Raw genomic sequence first — 19,226 nt, 5'->3', positions numbered from 1 at the left:
TGACCCTGGCACCTGAGAGGCAACATATCATTCGGGTATTTCTATTACTTTCATAGAATCTCATCTCTATTCCACTATGAAATCTCCAATCACTACTGCAGTCCTCTTCCACTCTCTCCTCTTCGGAGCCACAATGCCAGAGATTGCTCGCTGTCACTGTGGCCTCCAAACCCACACCCCATCTCCAGTAGGTCATCTCTCTGAACAGTATCAAAGACAGTGTTCTTATTATTGAGGTGAACAACCACTCTGTACTGACCACCCATTTCCCTTTCTTCTCCTGACAGCCACCCAATTACCTGCCTCCTGCAACCTAGGGCAACTACCTCCGTTAGTCCTACCATTTTCTCAGTCTCCCGAATGAGACTGCAGCTCCCATTCCTTAACGCGTTCTGAATCGCTGCACCTCAGTGTGCCTAGTGCAGAAGTGGTCACCTGGGAGGATGCTATCTCCCTGAATTCCCACATCTCAAAGAACACAAAACTGCCCCTGGAGCCATTTTCACTGCACTAATTGTTCCCTGACAGATGAGGCATGAACAAGAAGAAACTTACCAGATACTTACCTCACCCAGCCTGATCTTGCCTAAGCCTGGTGAGCCAAAGCCTCCCACTTTCTACTGGCCCACTCCAAGAATATTGTACCTATATCAAAGTTTATCACTTCAACTATACCAAGTTCATTCTACTGTTTTGAAAATGATTACAGTTATCTTCCACGTTTTCTTCCAATCCCAGTGCTGTTTCACACCTATTAGTTGCTATAAATCACAATCAGATTTAATGTCATATGTACAAGTAAAATGAAAAACTTATTTCCAGGCACCTGTGCATGCATTCATGTGCTGCAAACTCAAGTCTGTTCTGCATTCACTCAGAACTCCACCCGTCTGCTTATCCTACACTCTAATCTTTTAAATATCTCAACGATGCAGTTAGAATTTTCTAGTAGTAATCCAGGGAACATGTACAAATACAATCCAGTAATCCAAGAAATAGACTTCATATTTTTTTTAAAACCATGGTTCAGTAAAAGTGCCCATGTAGTTTGTAAATGATCATTATTGCTGCTCTTTAATATCCTTTGTCCTTGTTTGGTTATGGCTAACTTGACACAAACTCTTTAACATGCCCTCATGATGTAACCAGGAATCCAGTTTCAACCAACAGCTCCCTAGGCTATGTACAGAATGAAAATTAAAGATCACCCTGACAGAAATATCCATATCTCTAATTAAACAAACCAGGTACACCATCTTTTCTCCACTCTGATCATCTGTAAGGGTCTTGAGAATTGTACTGTAGCACCAATGTATTATTTTATTTATGGAGTGCAGAGATAATACTTCGACAGACATAACTTACTGAAAGGAATGGAAAATATACCAGGGGCTCAAATATGTGTTCAGCTGTAGATGTTACATGCAAATTAGTAAAGATTTTAAAATTCCATCATAGAAAATAGAACTGCATGAATACCAAAGCAAAACATTGATACATTTGTACAAGACAACAGGGCTACCAGGTTCCTGCAAGCAGCTTTTACAGGCAAAGGTGTGAAATATGTCATTCTGATCTAATCCAAGTTACGATCATGAATGATTTATTAATTACTTTGGAATAAATTTTCCATCGAAAACCTTCTCACATACTATGCTGAATTTTCTTCTGTATATCATTTCGAAAACAATAATTACAGAAATACGTTTGTTGGAGTTACAAGCACGACACTCCGTTGGGGCTTACTTTTCATACATAACACTAATTGCAGATTTCAAATTAATATTTAGCAAGAGGCACAAGACAAAAAAAAGTGTGACTTCCAAAATTTGTAGCTTTTATTTCTCTTTTTGCTTCTCTATAGCCAGAATTTCCAGAGAGTATTTAAAATTTATAAATTGCTTAATAAAATTATGCACACCAACATAGTACAGGAAATTCGTAATAATTTTATACTGCAACCAATAATTCTCACGTCGAAAATATCCTATTCACATGGAATACTGAATACTAGCGAAACATTTCCTTTTGACAAAATCTTTAACTGAGCATCAGTAAATTGCTGAAAATGCAAATCTTTTCTTCAGTACAACATCGTGAGCCAACGTCGAATCCAAGTTTTTATTTTGATAAATAATTCGCATCAACCCTGTACGAAAAACTAAAGGCATGCAATTATATATACTTTTAACCAGCAAGAAATGCCAAAACTACACGAAACGAATCAGAAAATCCTTGCACATACATAACCCGGCTGTTTATTTTCAAGGTGACGCACATTTTACAGACCATGAACATCATGTAGGCCTAACCAGCCATTATCCCTGGTGCACCCCAGACGACAGTACATCCATCATGCACATAACTTCACCTCCCCATTCCCACTTAGTATCTGTATTTACCCTTCATATTTTTTGTCCCTTTGTTTCCAACCACTAATTTGATAACGGCTTTCTAAGCCGCAGCCTCTTCTCCAACGACCCGATTTTTTCTGTTGAAAAACATGTCTTCGCAGCGCAACTCCGTCACGTGACCCCCCCCCCCCCCGGCGCTGAGTTTTTTTTAAAAAAAATTTGAAAAGCTCACAAAATTACAAACAGGCGTAAAAACGTAAGCGAAGTGTTCTATTCTTGTGTTTCTCTCGTGGTCCGCAACGGTTTACTTTGCGCTGGCCGCCGAGCGGAGAGTCACGAAAGGTTTCCGGAAAGACCCGATCGTCGGCGGGAGGGTCAGCTGTTACCGATCGCTGACGCGTTACCCGTATGTAGTATGGGCCTCGTCCTCCTCAGTGTTGGTTTGTGTGTGTGAGATGGATCCCGGGAGTTGGTAGTCTCTTTCCTGGTTAAAATAGAGGAAGGGTTCGTTTTTCTGTATATTTGTGTCCCCTTCAGAAAGAAATATCTAGTTTAGCTTTTGATCCACTCCACACACAACAGCATTGATGGTAATGTATGCAAGGAAACAACCGAGACTCAATGATGGGTAAAATATTCAGTTTTTTTTTGATATTCTTAAAATCTCTTTTTCCCCCTCTTCTGAATTTCTTTTCTCTTTTGACAATCCGCCATTTTTGTTGGAAACCAAAATAAGTGAAAACTTGAGGAAATGAATTTCCTCCCCTTCTGGTGACCATTTTACTCTGGGGAAGGTTCTCAAAAATATATACATATTTACCGTGTTTCTATTTAAAAGTTTATGCAAAATGTTGAGTAAGACTCCTGATCTGTTTATTTTGTGCTTTTCTTTCTGCAGGTGTCACGACAGGAGGGAATCCCAGCCCTATCAGGTATATTTCGCATAGAGTGAAACGAATTGCATTTACTTTAACGAAGGCTTGTGCGTCTCAAACAGGCCTCAACAGTCCACAACAAGATCGTAAGAAGAGGAAAATAAAACAGCATATCGTTTTAAACTTTCAACCGATAATTTTGCTTCCATTTGTCGGATTTTGATTCCGTTTACTTTTGTAGCTTCAGTTTAGTTTTGAGTTCGTCGGACATGTAAATAGATTCTGAACGATCGCTAGGCCCAATCTATAGGTTTCTATCTGCAAATATTCTTTACCTTCTAAACTTATAAAAGAAGAAATATATTTTCCATTGTCTTAAATACAATTTTAGGAATTTGTCATTTCTTAAGATACTTAGGATTCCACAATTATTTTATTAAAAATTGTAGATTGGGACTCATGCCCTCTTTTTTTTAATATTTAAAATAAGTGTAATTCTGAGAGCAAATAGTTATTTCAAAGAAAACATGGGAAAATGCCATGGTAGCATGGTAATTTTATACTGTCAGTCTTACGTAGTTAATTAAAACCAAGGGTGGGCTATGTTTACTTGACATTTTTCACCTGCCAAAAACATTAAGAAATTCTTGGAACTTCTGTTTGCAAGATGCAGACCCTGAATATCAGGTGAATTACTTCATATTTGTCCCAAATAATCTCTATTTCATTACATTTCTATTTCAGACTCTCAAATACCCATCAAAGAGTCACACAAGCAGCAGTGATCATCGTCATGACAAAACTAGAGAATCGGGAGATCCATCACCACCCTGTAAGATGCTACGCCGTTCTAACAGCCCTGAAACTAAACATAGTGATAATACAGGACATAAGAGTAAAACTGTGCACTCACATCGAGCCAGAGAGCGAGACGGAGGTAAGTTATCCTGCATTCAGCATTACAGCAATTCACACTCCTCCGTATACCATATTACATGTTGCTTGCTCTGTTGAGGGAAACATGTCTTTGTTAGAATTGCTAAACATTGTTTTTACAAACTATTTAGATATGACTTCCTGAAGGATCAATCCAATATCTCAGTGACAGTTACAAATACTTATTTGGATCAGCTACTAAACTTGCCATGTCAAAGTTTTAACTGAAGACTGGAAGCATCCAAATAAATAATTCATTGTCGTTTTGAATTCAACAAACTTAGTTTTATTTTTGAATGCTCTGAAAATGCATTTGGAGAAATTGCTACTGAGACTAATTCCACTCACAGTAAGGACTCTGAGCAGTGTCAGAGGAGTTTCAAGAACAATTGCATGAAAGATTTTGGCCCTGCATTATTTTCTAAGCACGTAAGCATCATTTATGCAGTACTTGTTATTGCTGCTGAGATATAGGATTTTATAGAACAGAATAAAAATCATTTTTATACTTCACAACCCTTATGTCCATTGACTGAAGCTATCAGTGGGTTACTTTGGTTGGGCTTTTTTAAGCTTCTTTGAATGTTTACTATATATTCAGTAGATGGGTCACATTTCTAGTTCTTCATGTTTGTATACACAAATATATTGGCAGCATTTTTCATGAATTACGGCATCATTGAAAAACAGTTGGTGCTTTCTACTGCTAGAAGTCAATATAGGAGATTTTGGAAGCTATGTCCTTTTCTCTTTGTTTAGGGTACATAGTGAAGTAAATTTTGCAAGATTCCCCTGGAATTATCTGAAGAATAGTAACTTGCTGTCATTTTCCTTTCTACAGAAATACTGACCTTAATGGATATGAAGTATCATTACTTTTAAGCAGATTTTTTTGCACTGTGGTAAAATTAATTGTATTTTTCCACTGACAGTGTATTAATTGGACCTATAAATGGTCAGTACTTTGACAGCAAAATTACATTTAATATATCAGAAAGAGTCTTCTAAGCTAATGACATGTTTAATGATTGATCTTTGATGTAAATGCGGTTGCTTCCCTGATTATTATGTAACTTCAATTTATTTAAATCTGCTGACATTCTTAGCACAATATAGGATGGATTTTGTAGTATTTAACAATGATTCAGATCTATTAGTTAACATGTCGAATTCTGCAACTCTACTAGATAACATGAATTAGTGTTTGGGTAGTTTTTGGGTGCACTAGTTCAAGACATAACAGAAATTTTGAGATGTTTTAAAATGTATGTTAGCCTGACATTTCTGAAGGGCTTTCAGTACATTTGGGAACTGTAAATCTAGGATTCAAACTTATAAACATAATCAGCGCAATACACACAGAATGCTGGAAGAACTCAGCAGGTCAGGCTACACCTGTGGAAATGAATAAAGAGTCAATGTTTTGGGCCGGGACCCTTCATCAGGACTGGAAAGGAAGGAGATGAAGTAAGAAACTGGGAGATGATTCTTATGTAATCTAGTGTCTGAGTTGAAACTCCACTGACCTTTGCAATTATTATTTTTTCATTATTCCAATAATATCTGAAAGGACCAAACCTTTTTCCCCTGCAATATTTTTCATCATCACTTGTACTTTCCTTGGCAAAGTTTTGGCACTTAAATAACTTTCTTTGTACTAAATGTTCAGTAGAAAATTGTCAATTGGAGTTATGCTCTAAATCCTGATTGTGTAGCATATAGTTGCTGAGCTATCCTGATTTTTGCTTAGCCTTGCCTTCACTTTGGTTTGTTTGTGATGTTGCCTTTCTGCAATGAGAAACTGTGACAAGGAGGGTTGAAAGATGATTTGTTCTAAATTGGTGTTTTTTTTTAACTATCAGGTAATGAACAAAGTAAGGAACTCCAGTTGGCTGCAGACTGTGGTTTCAGAGGTGAAAGATTAGGCAAGACTCGAGCTTCTGATTGCAGTCAAATAAACCCAGCTGGAAATGTGCATCTTGATTGTCTAGTAATTTCCAATAAGACTATTTCCTCGAGGGTGTTGAATTATTATTATTAACGTAGGAAGGAATTGATTTGTTTTTGGATGGTGTAGTGATGGGGCTGCTGGGAAGGCATAACTTTAGGAATGATGAAAAATCACCTAATCTTTACTGAAACAAGACCATTTTGTTCGAAGAAGTATATTTTAAATTAGTTGAATCTGGTTAATTTACTTTGTGTATTATGTTTACGTATATGTGTAATAGATGTACTGTATTTATTTCAGGGACCAGCTATTCTCCACAGGAGAATTCACATAATAACAGTACTCATCATAGCTCAAATTCACATTCTTCTAATCCTAGTAACAATCCAAGTAAAGCTTCAGATGCAGTAAGTATTTCTTCCACATTTCCTTAATCTATGTCTTTCACTAACATATTAGGAATTTTATATTTCAGCCTCAGAAAATTAAATTATGACAGCTGGATGTGACTCAAGGCTGAAAATTTGCTTTGTTTTGATTTGTCAATGCAGAATGATGTAACAGAAATTTTGTAAAATTTTGAATTTTGTAATCTGTTAAGAATTGAGGGTTAACACAATTTTAGTTTCTTTCACTAACTGGACCCTAAATTGGATTTGCACAATGAAAGCAATGGAAAATAACGTACTTCTGCAGGTAATGTGACTACTGGTTGTAATTCCCTTCGTATGCATTGAAATGCTTTTAAGTATCTAATGCTAGGAATCTTTTTGACAGCTGCATTACTATATTCTAATAAGCATGTGTAAATATTTCAATGTAGAATTATTTCCTTGAAACTGCCAATAGTTTTAATATTGTTTGTTACCTGAGGTAGACATTTTGCATTGTAATTGCATACTTACTGGCTCTCAGTGCAGTCTATTAATAACCAAGAAGTCACTTTCTTTGTGTCTGATAGAACAAAAGATATAGATATTTTTGCAAATCAATGCTATTTTTATATATTGAATTCTTTTTCTTTAATTTTCTGTGGGAACAAAGTTCATTCAGTATGGCCATGTTCCTGGAATCTGTACGGTAATACAGGTTACTTCTGTTTGACATTAATTGCAAAGGAATGTTTCATAAATTACTTTTTAGAGGAGGAATGGAGCAAGCAATCCTTCGGTTAAGGAAGATAATAATTTGGTAAAATGCTAAAAGGTTTTTCTTTCACAAACAAGAAAAAAATCTGCAGATGCTGGAAATTTGAGTAGCACACACAAAATGCTTGAGGACCTCAGTCGGCCAGAAAGCATCAATGGAAAAAAGTACAATCGATGTTTCCAGGGTTTCGACCCGAAACATAGATTGTTCTTTTTTCCATAGATGCTGTCTGGCCTGCTAGGTTCCACCAGCATTTTGGGTGTGTTGCAAAGGTTTTTCTTTATACATGTATTATTGCAAAATCAGGTAATTTCATTCATTCATGAGGCCTAAAATATGTGGGTAGAGTAAATGTTAATTTTTTTAAAATCTCAGGTTTTCATGTAGTATACCATAATCTTACAGGAAGCAGTCTTTTTAAAAAATATATTGATAATACATAATTCCATGTAATGCCCTGAATGGTGCAATTTTTTGAAATGAGTCAGAATGTAAGAGTGAAGCTCTAAACTGAAATGTTTTTGCTATTAAATGTTGAACTGCACTGAGAGAAATATTAATGTAAACAATATGTGTTAAATTACAAAATGTCAAAAATATTGCAGGTGATATTTGAAGTGTTTATGCTCATTTCAGAAACAAAAATGATGGTATGTGTAAACTTGATAGAATTTGAACAAGCAAAATATGGCCTTCGTACATTTTCATGCATGAAACTAGTTATAGCATCTTTCCTATCTGATACAAACCATGAGAATTTGATATTTTGTAGCATGCAGAATAAAAGGCAATGGACAGTACTATTGTGTTTTAAATGTGTAACCTCAAACTTTTTGCTATCATTTTGATGCATATGTGAAAATAGACTTGCATACAAAATGAACAAGTTTACTGGCTGAATATAGACCCACAGAACAAAATGTTTCAGAGTATTATTTCTGGAATAGATTGTCCTTCCACTGTAGTGAATTGTATAATAGGACTTTTATTGAAGACTGAAAAGTTTACATTTCATATCTGAAGTATTTTGTAAAATGTAAATTTTAAAGCTTGCATTTAGTAATTCAGCTTGTATGTCCACAGAATGTTCAAGTTGTATTATTTTTATATTCTGAGATTAAATTTCTTAAAGGTTAAGATACCTGACAATAATTATTTGAATTTTGATAAATTCTCTCTCGAGTGTGCTCGCTTGATCTTCCTCTCCCCCTCTCAAGTGGTTGCCCTTGTGCTCTCTTCCTCTTGTGCATGTTCCCTTAACCACCACACATTGCTCACTAAGCCTACCTCTTTTGTTAGCTTTGGACAATTCTGAATTTTATTTGTACTTTTCAGTCAGATCATAGTTGTGGATCAGTGGTTGGTCTTATCAGTGTAATATAATTTGAATAAGGTTTATATCCCCTGGTGCCCTTCCATCTTCCCTTTCTCCCATGGTCCATTCTACTCACCTATCAAATTTGTTCTTCTCTAGCCCTTTACTTTTTCCACCTATCACCTGCTAGCTTTATTCACCCTCCCCACCCGCCTGGCTTTACCTATCAACTTACAGCTTGTACTTATTCTTCTTCCCAACCTTGTTATTCTGGGCATTTTTTCCTCCTTTCTTTCCAGTCCTGAAGAAGGGACACAGCCCAAAATGTTGACTTGTTTATTCATTTCCATGGATGCTGCCTGACCTGCTGAGTTCCTCCAGAACTTTGTATGTTGTGTTTGTAATAATTAGTCAGCTTGGTTTGAAAGAGGAGCTTTGATTAGGATGCTGTGTGGTTCTTTAAGGTTATCCCTTGATATCTTGCATAACCTTTCAGATTTATCACAATTTTCAGAAGTCACAATTTGCATGCAGTGTTCTCTCAGTGTTACACAAACTGTCAACCTGGATTATGTGCTCAAGTTCCATGCTCTCAGACTCTAACTGTGAGTTGTGTGCTGCCAACTGGGCCAAGCTGCCATAGCTGCTGTCCATGGCATTTGTTTTACAGTTGGAGCTATTCTGTTGACTTTCTAAATGACAGTGCCAGGTATTACCAAGTTCTTTTGTATGAAACACAAAAATCTCTTCTGTGGAAAAGGCAGTCTGTGTTCTTAAATGGATTTTGTGCACTATTGAATAATTGTTATTTTTATTCTTGTCATTTCATCAAGAGTTATGAAAACTGAAGATACTATTAAATCAGGTGGATTCAAATAGGAAACTAACTAATTTCAGCTGCTTTGGATTTGTGCCATTGCTTATTGTGGTAGAAATAATCATTGATTTGCTATGCACTGATCCACTTAGATAACTTGCCTTAATCTGTGTTTTTTTTTGATACAACTTTTTTTGTCTTGATATAGCCTTATGAACCAGCTGATGACTGGTCAGAGCACATCAGCTCTTCAGGCAAAAAATACTACTACAACTGCAGGACAGAAGTATCTCAGTGGGAGAAACCCAAAGAATGGATTGAAAGGTGCAAGTTTAGTTTTTCAGAATTTTATCTAGTCAATGAAGTTGTCTTCAGTGGGTTACAACATTAACTTTTTTTTTGTCTGCAGAGAGCAACGGCAAAAAGAAGCAAGTAAAGTTGGGGTTGTTAACAGCTTCCCAAGAGATCGCGATTACAGAAGGGAAACCTTGCAACAAGCAACTACTGGCAGTGGATTTACAAGTGGAAGTAAGTAGTAGGCTAGTTAAGATTAAAATAGCATTCTGTCAAATTTCATAGGGTTCATTTAGCATGCAAAATTCACTGAATCATTTGAATTTGCATAGATTGTGTTGTATTGGAATTGTGAACAGTGTTTGTGAAGCTAATTTGTGAGCTGGGAGGATCTTTTTAAATGGTTTAAGACTCAGAAGGGCCTTAGTTATTTGAGGTGTGGTGGAAAGTTGCTGTGCAGGTGCAGGAGACAGAAAATAAAATTGTATATAAGGTTTTGTTAAGGATTTGATTTAGAGAGTAATTATACAATTGAGGATAGCTTTAATCTGTTAATCTGAGGACGGATATGGATGCTTGCATGAGGGGGGGTGCAGCAGAGTCACTAGACTGACTGTTGGAATAGGAGGTTGCCTTTTGAGGTGAGATTGAGTGCACTTAGATTATATTTTTCACACACGTAGAGCAATTATAGATGATTTCACTGAATTGCAGCTCCTAGGATTGACGCTGGGAAGCTGTCCCAACTAGAGTCAATTTATTGGGGTTATTGTGTCACATCAAGGGTTTTATGCTTTAGAACTGAATTGCAAAATTTAATCACTGCAAGTGGTTTTGTTTCTTTGGTATTTTCTCTGTTAGAAAGTGAATTAGTGGTTTGTCATCAAAGTGTTTTTAAAACAGTGCTGTGAGCTTAAATGTATTTTGCTTGTGAAATCAGTGGTATTGGGATAGTATGAAAAGATGAAATTTGTGGAAAGAACTCGGTCAAGATTTTATTGAATGTTGGGGTAAATATTCTGTTCCTCAGAATAAAATAATCATATGGGAACAAACAGATGTTGGATTTCTAATTTATGGTGATTATAATATAACCAATATAATGTTTTCTAAACGTCTGAAGGCATGCAAATTTTGAAGTTTATTTTCTAAATGTTATTTTCAGAAATATTAATTAACTGGTATTCTGTAGGAAAACAGGAATCTTATGTGAATTTATTTTTTCCTTTTGGCTATTGATTTCATTTTGAATATCTGTTCCCTACACCAAATTATTTGTAGTCCGAGGTGAGGGTAACCTGCAAGAATTGCCATCTTGCCATAGAGCAGCTCCTTGGGAACTGATGACCTTGAATCTTCATCTGTTGAATTATTAAAAGGATTCTGCATATTTACCATGTCAACATCAATAACTTCGGTTTTTAATAAATATATTGGACACACTGATAAGATTTCCTGGTGCCCACTTCATACTTGCATGTTGAGCTTTGTTCAGAATTGGATTTCTCCTGCTTTGAATCGCACATTTGTGCAACCTAGCACATTTGCAAGCACTTGGGTTTAACTCTAATGTGTGCAGAAACCAGTGCAAGTGCTTTGGAAAATTGCTGAGATGTTGTTTATATCATCCTGATTTAAATCAAGTTGTTTTGAAGTCAAAACATTTGCAAAATTTGCCATTGTAGAATACATGAAAGGAACCAAGTAGATGATATCACAGGTGTGACGCCAAAAGATCCAAGGTCTAATGTATCCTGAGTAGATGTTTGATTTCAACAACTCTTGCATTTTAGAACATTGATTATGAACAGTTAAGGGGACTGTAAATAAATTAGCCAAAAATTTTCTAATAATCATTCTAATTTCATCATTTCCCCCTTTTTTTATTTTTTTTTTCACCGCATTTCCTTTGTGAATCATGAAAAGTGGAAGACAAGCATTCCAGCGGTGCCGGTAGTATGCTCTCCCAGAATATTTTGTCCCAGACAAACAGACACAATGACAGAGACTACAGACTGCCCAGAACAGAGACTCCTGGTGGAGCTGCCTCAGTGCAGCACCCCGTCAAACCAGTGGTTCTCCCAACCACCAACCCAAGCACTGTTCCTTCTAGTCCTTTTAGTCTACAACCTGAGCATCAGCCAAAGAAATCCTTTGATGCTAATGGAGCAGCTACTGTACCGAAAGTGCCTACACCCACACCTTCTATCCCCAATCAGAAGACAGAGAAGAAAGGTATGTATAATGTAGTATATTTTGGTTTGTGTGCATGTTTATATTTCATTAGTGGCACTATAGCTCATTATTAAACAGTGCTGATAAACCAGAATTGAAATAGTACTAAAAATAATCTCATTTCTAAAGAGTCTGATGTTTGAAATGAATGTCGGTGCTAGACATCAGTTATTGTTACATCAAAATTTTTACTAAGTATTTGCTTGCAAAGTTGGAGAGATGAATATCCAAAATAGATTTTTAGTGCGAGTCTATGCAGAAGTAATTAATAGGATAAAATATTGAAAGATTGTTCATTTTCAGTTCTGTTTATAACTTAAGCCATATTCTATTAATGCAGTTCTCCTTTCAGTTGAGAGGAATAATTTAAAATCAAGTTGCTCACTTAAGTTTTAGTTTATGGAAGTTGATCGTGTAGAGTAAATCAACTAAAACATTGGAATCTATGGAAATTATGCAATATGCAAAAGTGGTTTTTGATAATCTGAGATTTTGACAGTTATATTCCATCCTGCGTTAATGTGGGTGTTAGTGAATTGGGAATGCTGAGGGAGAAATTTTGTTGTATGGCTATGGCTTTTTATATATATATAATTCAAATGGTTTATCTATAATTATTGGCCTGGTATGGTTTGTTTTGTCTTTTGAGATTTAGGTGACAAAATTAGTTTGATAAGGAGGCAATTTGGAAATTGTATGTAGTACTTACAATCTTAAGCCTCATCCCATATAGGAGAACTTCATATGGACTTGAAGTATAGGGTTAGCGAAAAAATTACTGAGGGACAACAGATTTGAGAGAGTAAATGGTATATTCTTGTCTGATTTGTTCATGGGTTCTTGTATCATTTCTGGTGCTGTATATAAATCCCCGTCACTGAAGAAACAAATATGAAGGTTTTTAATGTAAATTGTTGACTTCATAAAGGACAGCACAAAATATTTGTGGCCCTTGCTGTCTTCTTCGGTATCTCCTGCAAATCTGTTCCAATGTTATTAGTAACAAAAATATCAAAGTACTTTTTAAGATTGCCATTCCAAAATGGTATGCAACCACTTTTGCAATACATGAATATCTGACAATGTGGGAAAGAATAAAAGAAGCATTTTTTGGTTGCCTTGGAGTGGTTTATTTTTAATAACTGACCAAGAAAGTAACATCTGGGGAAGATGTGTTTCATAAATCTTGGATGAAGTTGTTAAATAGAAGAAGAAAGATTAGTCGCACTTGAGCAGTTGTAAGTTGTCTAGCACTGTCAAAGAGGAAAACACTGTAATAAATTAAGATGATATACTTTTAAAATTTTGTCATTTATGTAGCCTAATTTTTTACAATGGGGTTTTTTGAGAAAATAACATTTTTAAGGACATGTCTGGATCCTATTTAGTGCTTAATGCTCATATTAAGCAAGGCCTACAATTGCAGTTTAATAAAAAAAAATTCCAGTATTGATTGTTAGATTACTTCTGTGTAGAGAATGTAGTAAACAAAATATCTAAAATTTAGCAAGCATTCTATTGATATTAGCAAATTGATTAATCATGGTTTTCTGGTTTAGAGGCTATCATGTAACTACCAAGACCTTTGGGTTTTTGCTGAGAATGAGAAAGAAGTGGTTTGTTGACCTGCTTATCTGTTTAGTTGACACACACTTGCTCCATTGTTGGTTGTCAGTCAATGCGATCATTCAGGTCAAGTATGATGTACTGGTAAGGGTTGTCTATTGTTGGGTCCTTGGCAGTAGAGGCCAGTCTGAGTTTCACATTCTCTGGGATGATGGGATGGATTTCCTTAATGGAGAATGCCTGTCCGTAATTTCGTTTAGCATGGGGCAGCTGATGCACAGGCAGCCACCACACGATCCAGGATAGATCAGAGTCAGGGTTCAGTGGCATTGAATGCAAGATAACTGGGGAGCTTTCATTGCCATTTTGATATGTCATCATTCTTGGTTGTAGGCTGTTCTTAAATGGTCTTGGCATCTTTGGAAGAATTTGAGAAGTATAATGTTAAAGAGGAAATTAATTCCTTTAATTTTAAACAAATTTGAAGCTGAAAGAAACTCATTGCTCTTGGTTTGAAAATTTATCTCTTTTAGTGATGGTTGTCGAGAAAATATAGTCCAGAATTTGTGGGAAGACTCAGCTAGATGGTGAATTGTTAGGTTTATTCAATTATATTATGGTAATACCAGCTTGGTGATCTCATTGGCTCATCTGGAATATTGATCTCAAAAGACTTAAGAGAGAAGGGAAGTAAGAAAAGGGGGAAAACGAAGATTGGATTAAACAAGAAACAAGGAATTACAGAAAAGCTAATAATTTGAAAATCTATGGAACAATGAATGCCAATAAACAATGAACTTAAGTCACAATGTATGAGAATATAAATCAAGTGTGAACCATAGCCTTGAGTTTGAGTTTAATAGATGTTTACTACAAAAATGTAACAATTCTTCAAACTCAGCAGAGTACCTATTTCTGCAAGGATAATGGTGGAGTGCTGCAAATTGTTTTGGTATTTGTAGTAGGTTTCAAATCATGAGATTAATCTCTTAAATGTGCATGAAATTTATTTTTCCAGTATTGCAAAGCAAGTTGCAAAATCCTTGTTTTGCAATGGTGGTTTGGTAAAGAATTGCTGGTGAGTTTAATTTCTCAGACTTGGGTTGGGGGGGGGGGTATCCCTTACTTCAAAGTCAAAGTAAAAATTTATTATCAGTGTGTATACATGTCACCACATACAACCCTGAGATTCTTTTCCTGTGAGCATACTTGGCAAATCTATAGAAAAGTAACCAGATAGGATCGATGGAAACAAACTGTGCAAATGCAGACATAAATAAATAGCAGTAAATAACAGAAGAGTCCTTAAATGAATGTAGTTATCCCCTTTTGTTCAAGAGCCTGATGGTTGAGGCTGGTAACTGTCCTGAACCTGGTGGTATGAGTCCTGAGGCAATTGGACCTTCTACCTGATGGCAGCCCTGAGGAAAATGCGATGATGAGTAACTTTAATAATGAATGCTATGGCAACGTTTCATGCAGATGTGCTCAATGGTTGGGCAGGTTTTACCTGTGATGTGCTGGGCCAAATCCACTACCTTTTGTAAGATTTTCCACTCAAAAGCATTGGCGTTCCCGTACCAGGCTGAAATGCAGACAGCGCACTTTCCACCACACATCTACAGAATTTTGCTGAAATCTTTGATGGCCTGCCAAATCTAAGCAGACTCCTGAGGGAAGTAGAGATGCTATCATGCTTTCTTCGCAATTATATTTATATGATGGTTCGAGGACAGGTTTTCTGAGATGGTGGCACCCAGGAATTTAAAGTTATGGACCCTCTGATGATTACTGGCTTATGGACCTCTGGTTTCTGTCTCTTGAAGTCTATAATCAGTTGGTCTTAGTGACATTGAGTAAAAGGTTGTTGTTACTACATCACTCAGCAGTCTTCCTCATGTATGCTAATTCATCACCACCTTAGATACAGCCCACAACAGTGCTATCATCAGCAAACTTGTGTATGGTTTTGGAGCTGTACTTAGTCACACTGTCATAAGTGTAAAGTGAGTAGAGCAGGAGGCTAGGTACATATCCCTGTGGTGCTCCGGTGGATTGTGGAGATGTTTTTGCCAATCCAGATTGACTGGTGTCTACAATGATGAAATCCAGGATCCAATTGCACAGGGAGTATTAAGCCCAGGTCTTGGAGTTTACTGATTAGTTTTGAGAGGATGATTGTGTTAAATGCTGAGCTGTAATTGATAAAGGGCATCCTGATATATGCATCTTTGCTGTCCAGGTGTTCCAGGGTTTATGTGAAGAGCCAACAAGATAGCATCTGCTCTAGACCTGTTGCTTCAGTAGGCAAACTGAAGTGGAGCCAAGTCACCGCTCAGACAGGAGCTAATATGCTTAAACTCCAGCCTTTTAAAATACTACATCTCTGTGGATGTAAGTGCCACTGGCTGATAGTCATTTAGACAGGTTACCATGCTCTTGGGCAGCGTTAGTGATTGAAGCCTGTTTGAAGTAGGTGGTACCACACACTGCTGGAGTGAGAGTTTGAAGATATCCTTGTATACACCAGCCAGCTGGTCAACACAAGTCTTCAGTACTCAGCTAGGTGCTCTGTCTGGTCTGTGGATGCTTTCCTTGGATTCACAATCTCGAAGGCAGCCTGTACGTTATCTTCAGATATTGAGGCCAAAGGATCATCAGGAGACATGGGAGTGTGCAATGGTTTCTCTCTGTTCTGGTGATCAAAGCAAGCAGAGAAGGCATTGAGCTCATCTGCAACTGAAGTTCTCCTGTCCCCTATGTCGCAAGATTTAACTGTGTAGGAGGTTATGGCATTCAAACCCTGCCACAGCTGTTGAGTATCCCTCGTTGATTCCAGTCTAGTTCAGAATCTCTGCTTCACCTGTGAGGTGGTTTTCTGTACATCATACCTGCACCTCTTATAGCATTCTTTATCTACAGAATGCCTCTGATCCATCTTTCTGCAGGTTCCAGATTTCATTGTTCATCCAGGGCTTCTGATTGAGGAAAGCCTTGAAAGATTTTGTGGGGACACACACATCCACAACTGTTTTAATAAATCTGTAATGACCCTGGTGTAGTCATTAGTCATTCAGGTTCTCAGATGAGTTCTTGAACATGGCCTAGTCCACTGACTCGAAGCAATCCTGTAACTGTTCCTCTGCCTTCTGCAACCACCTCTTAGTTGTCTTGATCTCTGGAGCCTTGCTTTTTAGGTTCTGTTTGTATGCAGATAGTAGAAGTACAGCAACATGGTCTGATTTGCCCAAATGTGATTTCAGGAATGAATGTTAGGCATTCCTTATCATAGTGTTGGGGCCTTATGATGCTACAAGCTATGTGCTGGTGACAGTTGGGCAGGGTTTACTTCAAACAGGCTTGACTGAAGTCACGGACTGTAATTTGAAATGCGTTGGTATAGGCTGTTTTCTTGTTTACAAATAACATCGTGCAGTTTTGTGAGTGCTTATAATCGGCCACTGGTGGTATGTAAACTGTGGTCAGGATCACAAATAAGAACTTTAGAGGCAAATAAAATGAAATCATTTTATAAAATAAAGTTCATTAGTTGTTCTGAGTCAGGGAACAGTAAGTTGACATAACCCCAATGTTTGTGCGCCAATGAGAATTGACTAAAAAGCACAGGCCATCACTCTTTTCTTTACCAGAATTCATGGTTTGATCCATTCTGAAAATCGTTAAACCTTCCAGTTGTATCACTGCATCCAGTGTATCCACATTCAACCAAGTTTCAATGCAACAAACAATTGGGAGCTGCCTCTGATATTGCAGCCTTGCCCTGAGTTTGTAATCTTATTTTCCAGTGACTGCAGATTTGCCACAAGATGCCGGGTAGAGGAGGCCTCATTCCTTGCTGCTTCAGCCTGGTTTGAATTCTGCCTGTCCTGGTTTTCAGCCATGGCTCTGCATCTAACGGCCCTGCTGTGGTTCATGACTTTTGCTACGCATTTAACCATCAAATGTGAAATCATTGATGTAATTTTGTAGTCCATTGTTAAGACTATTTACATGCTGCAGATTGCAGTGAAAGTAATTAAAATTGAGTATATTTAAGAAGAAAACTGGTACAGATTTCTGCAGCCTGCAGAGAGTTGTGCCATGGTTAAGTGGTACTTCTAAGCACTCAAGCCACTTATTCCTTCACACCTGCTCTGCTAAACAGTAAGGTCATAGCTGATGTTTTACTGCAGCAGCACCTTCTGCCACCATTCCTTGTTTTTATTTCAGAATTATAATTACTTTCTTATGCGACATAAGATTGCTTTGCGGCAGCAGTACAGTGCAAGGACAAACACAGTAAATTACATAATAGTGCCAAAAAGGGAACAATGAGCGTGTTCATGAACTGTTCAGAAATCTGATGATGGAGAGGAAGAAGCTGTTCTTGAATCATTGAGTGTGGGTCTTCTGTCTTCTATGTCGCCCTCTTGATTTTTGTAATGAGAAGAGGGCATGTTTTGTATTGTGAGAATCCTTCATGAAAAGTACAGCCTTCTTGAGGCACTCAGTGGTGGTGAGGATTGTACCTGTGATGGAGCTGACGGAGTCTTCAACTCTACAGTTTCTTGCAATCTTGCATATTGGAACCTCCACACCAAAATGCGATGCATCCTGTCAAAATGTTCTCCATGGTATATCTATGGAAAGTTGCAAGAGTCTTTGGTTACATACTAAATGTCTTCACTCCTAAGAAAAAGTCACTGGCGTACTTTCTTTGCAATCTAATCTATCCATTTCTTCCATAAAGTATATTCCATTACCAGCTAGGTAGTGAATTCTAAACATTCACTATTCTCTGAGAAATTTCTTTACATCTGTAGTGAATAGCAGGTCCTGAGAACCTAATCCTGGTTACAGATGGACTAGCCAGAGGAAACATCCACTTAATATCTTCCTGCCAATGGGATCCCCACTCTGACTGTATGTCGCTCCTCCCAAACCCATACCAAGTGGGCTGGTGAACCTTCCCCGTACATCACCATTTGTCTGTTAATTAAAGTGCAGAAACTGGGAGCGGTGTATGTGTTCTACTGAGCAGGTGGATTTGGCATGTTGATCTGAGACTGGATGCATTTTGTATTAGATTCTTAAGCTTTGGCTGTCAGATGTAGCATGACATCATTCATGTGATTGGAACAATGCACACAAAATGCTGGTGGAACACAGCAGGCCAGGCAGCATCTAGAAGGAGAACAACTGTCGATGTTTCGGGCCGAGACCCTTTATCAGGACTAATTGAAAGGAAAGATAGTAAGAGATTTGAAAGTAGTAGGGAGAGGGGGAAATGCGAAATGATAGGAGAAGACCGGAGGGGGTGGGATGAAGCTAAGAGCTGGAAGGGTGATTGGTGAAAGTGATACAGAGCTGGAGAAGGGAAAGGATCATGGGACAGGAGGCCTCGGGAGAAAGAAAGGGGGGGGGAGCACCAGAGGGAGATGGAGAACAGGCAGAGTGATGGGCAGAGAGAGAGGGAAAAAAAAACCGAACTGAATATGTCAGGGATGGGGTAAGAAGGGACATTAATGGAAGTTAGAGAAGTCAATGTTCATGCCATCAGGTTGGAGGCTACCCAGCCAGTATATAAGGTATTGTTCCTCCAACCTGAGTGTGGCTTCATCTTGACAGTAGAGGAGGCCATGGATAGACATATCAGAATGGGAATGAGACGTGGAATTAAAGTGTGTCCACTGGGAGGTCCTACTTTCTCTGGCAGACCAAGCACAGGTGTTCA

The 19,226-nt window shown here is 37.6% G+C and overlaps 2 protein-coding genes across 6 annotated transcripts in view; one reads left to right on the top strand and one right to left on the bottom strand.

Annotated features, from left to right (window-relative positions):
* mpp7a (MAGUK p55 scaffold protein 7a) overlaps positions 1 to 2,539 on the bottom strand; it is a 459,090-nt gene extending 456,551 nt beyond the window's left edge. For 2 of the 3 annotated variants that reach the window (XM_059972009.1, XM_059972017.1), the window contains exon 1: positions 2,403 to 2,539. The gene's annotated coding sequence lies outside the window, so the exon portion shown is untranslated. The remainder of the gene's footprint in view (positions 1 to 2,402) is intronic. The other variant, XM_059972012.1, reaches the window with a different exon arrangement.
* A 108-nt stretch (positions 2,540 to 2,647) lies between these two features.
* waca (WW domain containing adaptor with coiled-coil a) overlaps positions 2,648 to 19,226 on the top strand; it is a 117,484-nt gene continuing 100,905 nt past the window's right edge. Inside the window, exons 1-7 of one of the 3 annotated variants that reach the window (XM_059972004.1) lie at positions 2,648 to 2,982; positions 3,253 to 3,286; positions 3,974 to 4,166; positions 6,417 to 6,523; positions 9,606 to 9,721; positions 9,807 to 9,925; positions 11,618 to 11,926. In XM_059972004.1, the coding sequence (XP_059827987.1) occupies positions 2,942 to 2,982; positions 3,253 to 3,286; positions 3,974 to 4,166; positions 6,417 to 6,523; positions 9,606 to 9,721; positions 9,807 to 9,925; positions 11,618 to 11,926 (919 nt within the window). In that variant the 5' untranslated portion in view covers positions 2,648 to 2,941. The remainder of the gene's footprint in view (positions 2,983 to 3,252; positions 3,287 to 3,973; positions 4,167 to 6,416; positions 6,524 to 9,605; positions 9,722 to 9,806; positions 9,926 to 11,617; positions 11,927 to 19,226) is intronic. The other 2 variants (XM_059972005.1, XM_059972006.1) reach the window with 2 other exon arrangements.

This window comes from Hypanus sabinus, chromosome 6, assembly GCF_030144855.1.
Source record: "Hypanus sabinus isolate sHypSab1 chromosome 6, sHypSab1.hap1, whole genome shotgun sequence".
In the NCBI taxonomy this organism is placed as follows: domain Eukaryota; kingdom Metazoa; phylum Chordata; class Chondrichthyes; order Myliobatiformes; family Dasyatidae; genus Hypanus; species Hypanus sabinus.
The sequence above is the reverse complement of the archived record's forward strand: the minus strand, read 5'-3'. Positions and strand labels throughout refer to the sequence as shown.